This window comes from Salmo trutta, chromosome 29 (genome assembly GCF_901001165.1).
Source record: "Salmo trutta chromosome 29, fSalTru1.1, whole genome shotgun sequence".
Classification (NCBI taxonomy): Eukaryota; Metazoa; Chordata; class Actinopteri; order Salmoniformes; family Salmonidae; genus Salmo; species Salmo trutta.
The window spans coordinates 31,425,250-31,437,837 of NC_042985.1; the positions used below are offsets into that span (position 1 = coordinate 31,425,250).

General features: G+C 39.5%; 2 protein-coding genes, 1 long non-coding RNA gene and 1 other non-coding gene across 6 annotated transcripts in view; 2 read left to right on the forward strand and 2 right to left on the reverse strand.

Annotated features, from left to right (window-relative positions):
* LOC115167390 (B-cadherin) overlaps window positions 1-12,588 on the reverse strand; it is a 57,774-nt gene that overhangs the window by 15,999 nt on the left and 29,187 nt on the right. Inside the window, exons 1-2 of one of the 2 annotated variants that reach the window (XM_029721783.1) lie at window positions 1,875-2,045; window positions 1,347-1,458 (exon numbers count right to left, since the gene is read on the reverse strand). In XM_029721783.1, coding sequence (XP_029577643.1) covers window positions 1,347-1,458; window positions 1,875-1,925 — 163 coding nt within the window. In that variant the 5' untranslated portion in view covers window positions 1,926-2,045. Of the gene's footprint in view, window positions 1-1,346; window positions 1,459-1,874; window positions 2,046-12,588 lie in introns of those variants that run through there. The other variant, XM_029721784.1, reaches the window with a different exon arrangement.
* On the reverse strand, window positions 1,929-7,274 carry LOC115167392 (uncharacterized). Its single transcript, XR_003870485.1, has 2 exons — window positions 7,029-7,274; window positions 1,929-2,127 (listed from the first exon to the last, which is right to left on the reverse strand). It is a non-coding gene; the product is annotated as an uncharacterized LOC115167392 (long non-coding RNA).
* On the forward strand, window positions 8,431-10,519 carry LOC115167391 (cytosolic iron-sulfur assembly component 2B-like). Of its 2 annotated transcripts, none has more exons than XM_029721785.1 (5): window positions 8,431-8,654; window positions 8,800-8,879; window positions 9,011-9,136; window positions 9,217-9,298; window positions 9,780-10,519. In XM_029721785.1, exons 1-5 carry the CDS (start codon window positions 8,528-8,530, stop codon window positions 9,884-9,886), a joined length of 522 nt encoding a protein of 173 aa, XP_029577645.1. In that variant the 5' UTR covers window positions 8,431-8,527; the 3' UTR covers window positions 9,887-10,519. The 2 variants fall into 2 exon arrangements, with proteins under 2 accessions (XP_029577645.1, XP_029577646.1); XM_029721786.1 differs by having other exon boundaries at window positions 8,438-8,654; window positions 9,253-9,298.
* On the forward strand, window positions 10,670-10,741 carry trnam-cau (transfer RNA methionine (anticodon CAU)). The gene has a single exon. It is a non-coding gene; the product is annotated as a tRNA-Met (tRNA).

Sequence of the window (12,588 nt, forward strand, 5' to 3'; positions counted from 1 at the left end):
TACAAAAGTGATTGATTAAGGAATCATTTCTCATTTCCTATTGATATACATTATTCATTTGTAATATGCTGTCAGTTGATGTGAATGACAATCAATCGTCAGAAGTCACTCAGAGGAATCTAGGCCGGCCTAATGGTTGTTCCAGGAAGTCTAACCAGTTTTACTCTACTGATCAAATCAGAGCTTGTGCCTACACACCCAGTTAAACTACGAGATTTAGCATGTCTCATCGATGAGCTCACTCAAACCTCCTTACAATGACAAAACAGCCTTCAATTAAGTCACAACTTGTTTGAAGCATAATTAAAAGCCACAACAATACAAATCTAGCATACTAAATTGGTCACACAATCGTAAGTGACACTTTGCTTTCTTAGCAAAGTAAAGGTGTGAAAATCCCTCCATTATGCAGGACAGACAAAACACCACAATGCTATTGTAAACAAACTATGACTGAAAAAAGTTCCATGCCATATTTGCCAAGTAACGTACAGGGTCGTCTTGCCAGCCGCACCTCAACAAACACTTACAAAGGCCTATCAAAGGGAGTTACTGGCGGTCCCAGAGACATGAGTCAATTCTTTACATAGAAACAAATCAACACTTGAATGTGAAAACTAACCAACCTTGTATTTCATGATATGTTGTGCCGTTAAACAGCTGACAATATTGGGCACACCACATCGAAAATCAATTGTTGTCAGCAAGTTCACTCACCAAATTGCTCTAAATTAATTTTGTGTATCACAGTGTAATTTCATAGAGAAGCCAAAGGCCCACTTTCATAGCAAAACCTGAAAGAACCTAAAAACAATGTGTGCTCAGTGGTTTGTATGTACAATAAACAGCTGTGCACAGTTTGATTAGGAATCACGAAGGCTCTCTGGGGCGACTGAACAAATATTTAAACACAAAATACTTCCAATTGAACCACTTCTGACAAATTTAACAATGGATACACATTTATCAATGTGTACTGAAATATTCAAATCAGTACACTGTCTGCTGTGAATAAAACAAAAAATGTATTCTTTAGTTATGACACATGTAAAATTCTTAGGTCTTATGCAGCGTTCAAAACAACTGGGACTCGGAAAATACGAGGTCAAATCATGACGCCAGTGATTCTCAGGTTGGAGCTCTTGAAAGAGGCCCGAATTGGAATTTTGAGTTGGAAGACATTTCAAATAGATATTTCCCAGTCGGAGCTCGTTTTTTTTCCCCCTAAGTTTGAACGCACTGAAGTTCGATATTTCCCATTTCCCAGTTGTTTTGAACACGGCGTTAGCGTATGACGGAGCAAAAATATTTTGACAGCGAGGAAGCTACCATTAGCTAGTTCTTACCTTTTCCTAGTCTCCGGCCACTTTGTAAGTGATTTCTTTCCACTTTGAAAATGTATATTTCTGAATTGAAACCTGGTAGACATTTTGACTCCGACGACCCTGGTTTGAAAGCCTTACAAAAAGGAAATAAGTCAATTGTATTATTTATAAATCAACTGCACAAGGTCATACAATAAATATTAACCAGATTACCATAGAAATGCATTTATACTATCATAATGACCACTCATTACTATTGATCTTCACCAGATTGCGAAATGTGGCATATGTATAATAACAACTCCGAATAATAACATATCAGGGTGCGTTAACCTGGTAATTAAGCAAATAACCGACAAACTCAACGCTGGCTAAAACAAAAACACCCGACAAATCATGAAAACGCATCATAAATACGTTTTTAAATAAGACCTGTAGGCGGAACCAGATAACTTTACTGGTTCGGACTATACTAGCCAACGTATTCCCAGGTAAATGGCGTTGCATACATCGCGTGTTACTTTAGAGTGAAATAAAAAAATATCTTACCTGGAGAAATAATATTAACACGCCCAACTCCACGAACCAAAATGCCCCCATTTGTTTTGGATAGTCGTTCCACCAATAGTAAAAAGTAATCCCTTTACGTGTAGATGAGAAAAGTCTATTTTTCAAACGTGTGCTTTCTGTGTTGTCGGTTAAGTGAGAAATGAGCTTCAGCAGGTAGTTTCTGGGGAGTGACCTCGCCCATCCGCTCGCTCCAAGTATGGGCATGGTGAAGAACGGCTCCTTATACCCGCACCTATGAAACACAGGTAAATTGTCATAATCCAGAAACCCACAGCAGGGTCCTCTGTGCCAAATTATTACACAATAATGTGAGAATTCCGATCGAGAGGAAAAGCACTGATGAGGAAGAATGGGTTCAGGATCAAACACGGATGTCAGTCATTCCATTTCATGATCAAAGTAGTTTCAAACAAAACACAGCAACACTGACAATAATTTCACAGACTTGAGCAGTCTATATTTGTCAAAAGCTTTACATTTTAACAAATGACTGATAAATACATATAGTTTAATCATGGTAAAACATAATAATAAGGGGTAGTTTAAACATTTCCAGTCAGCATAACATATCAGTACTAAAATGATGTATTGTAGATGGGCTTTACTCTACCACCTTAGGTTTTCTGTGGACCTGATTGGCTACAAATACAGGAAAAATTGCAGCAGGAAGTCCTCCATGCATCTTCTTTATCACATCTCCATGGTGGCAGAACAACATTAAATCCTCAGCTTGTTTTGGAGTCCCAGCAGCCTTGTGAAGCAATTGTTGAATGATAAGTCTATGGTTTCACCTTGTAGAACCAAAGACGTCCTATAGACCTAGTCTTTGGTAGTAAGTAACGTTTCTATTAAATTATTAAGATATGGAGAGACTGGCCTGTTGGAGAAAATAAAAGTGCTTGAGGGTTCCAAACGGAAGGGAAAGCATGACATGCAAGATATTTCTTTATCCATTCAATCAGTGACCTTAGAGTACAGAGAATATTGTGGATCATGAGTTTCAAATGTGATCAGTTCATGACCCACATCCAAACATCACTTTAAGGCTTCTACTCATGATCCACAATATTGGTATGCATTGCTAGCTAGCATAATCATAACCTCCAAAATTGTTTTAGCAGTCCCTACCTGTTAATCCATGATTGCCATGGCATAAACAGAGGCACAAAACCTAGGCACAAAACGGCTGACGGAAATTGAACGGATGCTGTTTTCAATGGCCCCAAAAGTTGAAATATCAAAGCCAAACTGTGTTACTATAGCCCTCCTGACTAGTCTTCACTAAAACAACAAAACTGCAAGTCATTTGCAACTTTATTCACAGGAAATGTTTAGTAATATCACAAAGAGTCAAACTATGAATGTTTGAGGCCGTTAAGCCTGCATGTTTCTCAAACGAGCTAGCTAGCCAAGATTCTTTTGCATGCCATCTGATGAGTTGGTCACGTGAAGTCGGCATAATGAAGCTAAATAGGCTACAGAAAACTACCGTTACATTTCTGACAACTGTTTTGAAAAGGCCAGAAACATGCTGTGATGTAGTTGAGCTACTAGCTAACTAGCTAGCTAACGTTAGCCCTGGCCCATTTGACATGGCATGGGGAAACTATCTACCTAATTACTAGCATTCACCCTGTACAAAAAATAATGTAGAGAATATGGTTTTGGTTTGAAATTAATTTACCACTAGCTTGAATAATGTGCTCTACTATTCTTCTCATTAGCTATTACACTAGCTACAATTGCTGAATATATAACTGCAAAGCAAGCAGAATTTAGATTGGCGCATGCAGATGTGATAAATGCGAGCTCTATCATATCCCTTCAGATGTTAAATTGCTGTATTTTGACATCTAAGTATCTCTTTGCCCCATGTTGTTTTTTGTCTGTTTCTATTTCCCCGCATGTTTTTGTACATCATACTGACTAGGCCTCGGTAGCCCCATAATTCAATTGACAAGTAATGTGTTGCTTTATACTTGCTTTATAAGTCATATTGGACAGTTTGTGATATTTCTGAATAGAAAATTATCCTCACATAAAGTGGTGTAAAAAGAGGTAATGACGCCATGTGAAATAGAGTCCAGTTGTCTCCACTCAAACCATTTGACAGTCATCAGAAACTCCATTTACAATTAATCTGATGCTCACAGCTCCACAGTCACTTGACATGAAAGTGGGAAATTGTGAGTGAAGCAATTTTATGATCTTATCTTCTTTCTTCCTCCAGTTCCCTTCTTTGTGTTGTATCTCATCGTCTCTGAATCCACAATCTGAATGAACAGCAGCTGGTATTGTATGATAAATCAAATCGTGTTTTGTCATAGTAAGTATGAACAGTGGAGGTCAATCAGAAATTACATGGTAAGTAGTCCATATCTAACAACTGACTTAATCACATGCCTCACTTCATGACCCAGCAGATAGATACAGTAGCGTATTGTTTGATGGAATATATTTTTTGGCTTTTACATCCCATTTCTGACTCAGAACATCACAAATAATTGGAACTTCTTACTCATAATGAATACATTAACACACTACAGGATAATATGCTACTGCAGTCCTAGATAGGCGTATCATGCACTTTTTATCCATTGTGTGAGACTCACGTCTCATATGAGACGTCCTTGTAAATATTGCAATGTCTTCGCCTCCACTGAAGGACAGTATTTATTTCAGTTTTCCTTATCTTTGCTGGAATGTGTAAAAGATTCTCCAGAACTATACTCCCTAGCTGGACTTGACTTGGTGCTAATTAGGAGGAAGACTCCCAACTCTTCAGTCCGAGAGGAAAGGAGGCTATGGGAATCTTGTTAATCATTATTTGGTTGTGTGCTTGTATATTAACCCCAAAGGACAAATACTCCAGTGAGTGTGGTAAAGTAAACTGTGCTATAACACGTGACTGTGAGAGAGTTCCCAGACTTAGCCAGAGGGAGAGCCTGTGTTGCTGTACTCAGTACTGCATGTGTGTCAGTGAAGCCTCATTATATCATCATCACCAGTCATCACCAGTACATTGGACTTTAATGTTCCCCTTAATTGGATTGGCCATCCATTTTGATAGCAAAAGTGTTGCTCAGTTCACAGGTTCCCTTCAGATGGTCTCACAGGAGTGAAAGTGTAGCCTATATTTTAACGAGATAACTTTTATGTCTTAATTTTGCATTTAGACTGCCATCCCATTACACAGTCTGACGTTCAGGGTCTCATCTGTTTATTTTACTGTGTATGACTGGGAGACTGACTGTGTCCTGACTTGTTAATATGGTCATATTGTTAACAGGAAATCTCTTCGGGGGAATTCTATCCTGCTAGAGCCAGTGACTAATGGTTAAAGAAGTACTGAAGCAAAAGTCACACAGTTACTTTGTTTAAAATCCTTGAAGAAAATATCATGAATGACCATTTTAAGAAGCTTGAATTATTAATCGAAAACAGTTTACTGTTTCAGGTTTTCCATAAGAACGTTGTCTCCCTTATTCTATGAGTGTAAACAATCTAACATTATCTTTTTGAAGCAATGAAACAGGGTTTTTCCACAGATGTGTAATGGTTTCAACAAGTCTAGCTGATTTCTCATGGCGGGTTCTGTCAAGGCCATTGGCTGTCTGTCATTTATTAACCACTGTCAATGTGTAAAGAATGTAATTGGTTTCGACCTTACTGTCCCTATTGAAATGATAGAGGCTGAAACGTACGCAAAACATTCAGGAAATCCTTTTGAAAACATTATAATAAACAAAGTCTTGTACATCTCCTGATTGAAGCATTTGTTTATTATAGTACACCTATCTTCAATGATTATCCATCCATCTAATGGGATATGTTTGGCACTTAGGGTTAATACGACAGTAACGTTTTAAGCATTTGTTATCCGCATTCGCCAAGTTTTGCCAAGTTCAACCCTGAAAGCTAGAGAGCAAACTATCTACAGTGTGTTGATCATGAATTATACAGTATATGTTATGTGTTTTTGTGGTTTTTGAAAGACGGCTGATAGAGCCTGTTGGGCGACAGCAGTTAACCGTCATTGTAAATAAGAATTTGTTCTTAACTGACTTGCGTAGTTAAATACAACAAAAAAATAACAAGGTGAGGCTCAGGTCGATTGGGGAGGGGTAGTTAGTTATATGTTCAAAGAGCAACTGGTTCTGTATTACAACCACTTCCTGTATTTAGTCTCCACAGTAGCAGCCAACACGCTCATCTGTCTCTGTGCTCATTCACATCAAAGATCTAGCATGATAATATCCTTATTCAACCCCCCCACATAGATCAAGATTAAAGAGAAATGCTCTACGGAGATATGACACTTTTTCAGTGTACGCCTACGTGCAGTACTCTGGTAATTGTGTACTGTACATTCCTAATGAGCTCACCCATTGACCTAAAGTAGTCAGTGGACATCAATTTAAATGCTGTGATCAGCCAATATCCCTCCATTGTCCAGTGATTGACTTCCTCTCTACACCATTGGCCCTTAAAAGCCCATCAACGCAGAGTGAGGCTTTTAGACTCTATAAAATGTTTATGCATAACCTCCACAATCGCATTAGGTTATGGAATCATGTTTCTAAATAGCCAGCCATCCTTTTATTTCCCGGATTAACCAGCCCCAAGCTTTACAGCATTTTCAGATTTGTCTAGAGCAACAGCCAGGGCCGGGGATTGACAAGACCTGTCTTGTGTTGTGCCTGGGTTTTTGTTTTCCTGAAATGTGGTGATGGGACCTCCTGTCTCCAGGAGAGCTACTTCCCGGCTTCAGGCACTGAGTATTGAGATGAAATGGCACTCCTGCAACAGTGCACCCAGACAATTGCAGGGCTCCAGGCTCACGGGGGTTTCAGCAAATCATGTGGGGCCCCGAGGCACTCTCAACCAGTTCTCAAAGCTGTTGTGATGTCATTGTGGAGTGTCATGCAGAAAATGTGTTGAAAGTCTCTCTTTACCTTCTGAAAGGGTGGGGTCAGTGGGATGAAAAAAAAATCCCTCACACATGCTACCTGACCCCACATTCTAAGGCTAAAAGGATTTTATGCTGGTAGTAGGTGCTAAAATATATCCATATCCTGTCTGTCTCGTCCTTCCTTCCACCTGTAGAGAGATAACACACCGACGCTCACTCACCTTTTTGAAAGTGTAGGCCTACGTGCAGTGCTCCTCTCTTTGCATAAGGTGAAAAGTTAGTTGTGCATAGTATTGCCTGCGTCAGCAAAGACTAGGGCAAGGATAGCATGCTGATAAGTGTCCCTGGAGGAATGGCTAGCAGCCCAGCACTTAGCCTAGAGCAAACTAACCACACCCAAGACTCCTGCCTGCCTTTACCTTAATTGTTATTGTTGACACAATGTGGGTCGTTCAGCTAACTGTCTCACTGAACTAATCCCTCTGACAGTGCTGATGAATGAGTAACTTAAAAACAACCGAGGGTGAGGACTAGCTTGAGAATTTCAGTTGGTAGACTGTATTTTTACTTTACAGGGTTTGATACTGAAATACATAATCACGGTTCTTGTAATTCAGATGAACATTTTTTGTTGGTTTAGGAAACTATCTGATCATTTACAGGGGATTAATAAAGTTCAACAAGATACTGCTGCCTCTTATGAGCTCACAGCCAAGCTGGGTTCATGCAAATGATATAAGGAATGTGTGTTATCAGGTTCCATCTAACAGGTATTTCAGGATGAGACAGGCTTTAGGGTACAATGGAGGCTCATTGTGTACCGGAGCGAGCAAACCAGAAGGTTTTTTCAACAGCTGTTGACAAGATGGACAGAGAGGTCAGTTTGCATTCAGATTAAAGGAAGTCCTTAGTGATATATTACCAAGGTTTTTCAGTAGTGGTTTTCAATGTTATTGTTCGCGTTGGTGACACTCAACAAATGGGTTTGGGGTATTTCAATAGTGTGCCCAGTATTTCTAAGAGCTAATGTCTTTAAGATATTTAGATTATTTGGCACAGTAAAAGGAATCACCCAAGACGGTAACTTATGTCATGTATCACTCCAAATCTGGACATAACAACATTGAATTTGTCGGCTGCTATTAATTCTATAAACATACATAGTGAAAGTACAGTTTAAACTGGACTTTAAACCTTTTCAAGCATGTTCCAACGCACACAGACACAGGTGATTAATTGTACAATTATGGGTTAGGCTTGACTTTGAAATGGTGCATTGCAGGTGGTATTCTGAGTCATATGTTCTTATACTGCTACTAAAGATATTAGCTAGAGCTTATCATTTGAGTCTATGGTAAAAAGCTGCTTTCCTGGGATTCACAATACACGTGTAAGAGGGCTAATTGAATTGCTGTTACTTATGAAACATTTTAGTATTAACATTGTTTTACTTGGATCATTATTTTCTTGCTTCTGTGTAACTTTACCATTTATAGATTAACCTTGTAGTTCACGCAGTAACATTACAGAATTTAAGATGAGAATGCTGCCACCTGCTGGATACATCTGGAAATCCAAGATGACACTAAATCGCAGGGATGCGCCTGCGTACGTTTTGACGTCTACCGTTTCCGGAAGTCGATCGTTCACTCCCGTGGTCCAGAGTAAAAAACGATAACGTAAACAAATATACCGTATTTCTGTAATTGCAACATCACAAATGTCAGGGGGGACACGTCTAGAGAACGCAAATCCCTTGATTTTTCAACGAACAGGCGAGAGACTTCAGACCGCAAATGACGAGGACGAAAATGTTGCTGATCCCATCGACGACAGAGAAATATTTGATATCCTTTCGGTGTAGCTAGTTAAAATATACATTAATTGAGCTTCCAATGTCATACCAATCAACTTCGCATATGATGCTTCATTCATTCAATAAAGATAATTACTCAACATTGTGTTGTCAGGTTTCACCTTAACCCGTGCTACATCTCATCAGATCCATTAATGATCCTGAACACCCACTGTCCCTCGAGGAGTTGAATGTCGTGGAACAAGTGCGAGTGCGCGTGAGTTAAACTTCTTTCACAACTTTTTCCCAGTTAGAAGTTCGACACAGATATACTTGTGTAGCTACAAAGGACAGCAGATAGCCTATACTGTGTTAGCCTAATAAAACCAATTTTATTTTTCTTTACAGGTAGATGACCAAGAGAACACGGTGGGTGTGGAGTTCACCCCCACTATACCCCACTGCAGCATGGCAACTCTCATAGGCCTGTCCATCAAAGTCAAGCTTCTGCGGTCCCTACCAGAAAGGTTTAAGGTGGGTGAAATCATTTAAGTCTGCTTCTTGTGAGCTGTGAGAGCAAGCTTTAATATTAATTGTCTTAACATTTAATATAGTGGGTCATGTACCGTCTATGCCTAATATCTCTGCAGATTGATGTGCACATCACTCCTGGGACGCATGCCTCAGAAGATGCAGGTAAAGTGACATGCCTCTGAAGTAACTCAACATTGAGGCTGAGACCAACAATCACACCTTCAAGACGACTATTGTAGACTACCCCTTTTGAGAAGCCCTAATATCAATTCCACAGTAACAGTGATACTGAGCCTGTGATTTTTCACTTTAAACAATGTCAAACAAAAACCAATGAATGCAAAGTTAAGCAAACCATACCACTTTATCCACAAGGCCTACTTTTTAACAATTTCCACAGAAAATTTGTGCTTTTTGCTGTCATTCTATTATGGAACTTTGCATCTGCACTGTTATTGAAGTAAATGTGTTTTTGTGGAAATTGTAAAAGTAGTCCTTTTGCATAGAGTTGTATGGGTTGTTTAACTTTGCAATCATTGGGTTTTGTTTAACATATCTTAAAGTGAAATATCTAAGTGTCAGCATCACTCAGTTACTGTGGAATTGCCCCTAACTAAACCCTTGGTTTTTGCTTTTGTTCCAGTCAACAAACAGCTGGCAGACAAAGAGAGAGTGGCCGCTGCACTCGAGAACTCCCAGCTTCTGGAGGTGGTCAACCAGTGTCTGATATCCAATGCAAGGACAGGCTGACCCTCCTGATGGATCAATAGAAAATTCTCCTTAGTCCAGGAGTAGGCTTAATGTTTCTCTCCTGACATGCTAACTGGACTGGTTGTTCTGTTTATGTTGAGTAAATGGCAAATGTATCTCCTATGCTGCCATTGTATTATTTTCATCTAATAGAAATCCATTGTATCATGTTTGTGTCTGTTGTAGGCAGAAATACTAAACACACACTATAGTTATATCTTCATTAGACCTTCAGTTTTGCACTATAATAGACAAGCATTGTATCCTTTATTATTCAAGTAAAGCAATAAAACACAAGGTCATATCTTATTTCATTGAAAATATACCTGATATTAATGGCATTTGCAAAGAGAACAGAGGAATTGTTTCTCAAATAAAATGTAAAAGTACCAAATGTAAGCCTAACAACTGGGGAAGTGGCCCTGACACTGAATAAGAAAGGCCATTGTTTATAACATACGTCTGGGGGAAAATTATAATACTTGTGGTATTGGATTTTCATCAGATGCCTTATTTCATATTTGTCCAAAATAGTATAAAATATGTGAAATAGCATTTGAGTTGTTTTTTCTCACTTATCTTAAATGTGGTTGTAAATAAATGACTTGATATAAAATTAATAAGTTAGTTTAATAATATGCATTTTGTCTATACTTATTTTACTATGGCAGTGAAAGAAGTATTCTTTTCAAATTCTCATCAGGGACCCTCAGATCTTCGTTGCATACGCAATAGTTGGTCCCAAAGGGTTAAAAGCTACATTTAGGCCCCATTGTAACAGACAGCAGAGTGGCGCAGCGGAAGCGTGCTGGGCCCATAACCCAGAGGTCGATGGATCGAAACCATCCTCTGCTATGTGTTTTACGTTTAGACAATTCAGCAGAAAAATACACAAATAAAAAATATGTAAAATGCCTTTATTCAATAGAAATGATACCTACATCCAGTTATGATTAGACAAAATAAAAGGAGAACTTTGTTTTCAAAGAATGCGTTAAAATGATGTTTGTAAGCAATACTTTAAAGAATGAATGGGTGAGTTAGACCACATTAATATTGCGTCATCCTGAAGGGTAGGTGGACGTTTGATGTGTTCACTACCACCCTCTCATGGACAATGGATGAAATAACAGGTCATTTTATCTGAGCAGTTCTCGAACTTCCATTACACATTGCGAGCCTGTGGCTGTTAGCAAAAAGACTCCCGATCAACGGAGGCTCCTTTTTGTACCTGTAGTAAGTAAAATTAACCTAATTTTAATACAAATTCTAACAAGAGATATGTGTGAGTTTGCCAGGGGACCAGCAGCTGGCAGCATTGTCTTTCTAGCAGTTTGAAAAAGAACGTGTGAGTGATTATTCCAACCATGTGGGGGCATTTGTCACTCGCTGTTGGAGAAAAATGAGTAGAAAATATTCATCGTCCTGGCAGCCAACCCCAGACCTTAGAAAAGTATGAGTAATTGATATGGGGTCAGTTTAATAAATGCAGCCGAAATAGCTCACTTGGGAGAGCTTAGACTGATTTTTATTTATTTAACCTATATTTAACCAGGTAGGCTAGTTGAGAACAAGTTCTCATTTACAACTGCGACCTGGCCAAGATAAAGCAAAGCAGTTCGACACATACAACAACACAGTTAAACATGAAATAAACAAACATACAGTCAATAATACAGTAGAAATAGCAAGAAAAATAAATACAGTATGGGGATGAGGTAGTTGGATGGGCTATTTACAGATGGGCTATGTACAGATGGGCTATGTACAGGTGCAGTGATCTGTGAGCTGCTCTGACAGCTGGTGCTTAAAGCTAGTAAGGGAGATATCAGTCTCCAGCTTCAGTGATTTTTGCAGTTCGTTCCAGTCATTGGCAGCAGAGAACTGGAAGGAAAGGCGGCCAAAGGAGGATTTGGCTTTGGGGGTGACCAGTAAGATATACCTGCTGGAGCGCATGCATCGGGTGGGTGCTGCTATGGTGACCAGTGAGCTAAGATAAGGCGGGGCTTTACCTAGCAAAGACTTGTAGATGACCTGGAGCCTGTGGGTTTGGCGACGAGTATGAAGCGAGGGCCAGCCAACGAGAGCGTACAGGTCGCAGTGGTGGGTAGTATATGGGGCTTTGGTGACAAAACGGATGGCACTGTGATAGACTGCATCCAATTTGTTGAGTAGAGTGTTGGAGGCTATTTTGTAAATGACATCGCTAAAGTCGAGGATCGGTAGGATGGTCAGTTTTACGAGGGTATGTTTGGCAGCATGAGTGAAGGATGCTTTGTTGCTAAATAGGAAGCTGATTTTAGATTTAATTTCGGATTGGAGATGCTTAATGTGAGTCTGGAAGGAGAGTTTACAGTCTAGCCAGACATCTAGGTATTTGTAGTTGTCCACATATTCTAAGTCAGAACCGTCCAGACTAGTGATGCTGGACAGACGGGCAGGTGTGGGCAGCGATCGGTTGAAGAGCATGCATTTAGTTTTACTTTAATTTAAGAGCAGTTGGATGCCACGGAAGGAGAGTTGTATGGCATTGAAGCTCGTCTGGAGGTTAGTTAACACAGTGTCCAAAGATCTAAAGGTCCATGGTTTCGACAGGCACTCTTTTTGAAACAGTTCTAACTGAAGCCAGAAAACAGGGTTGCTGGTTTGAATCCCAGGTGTGGAGAGATTGTAGGAAGATTCTCGTTTGGACAAAACACCAT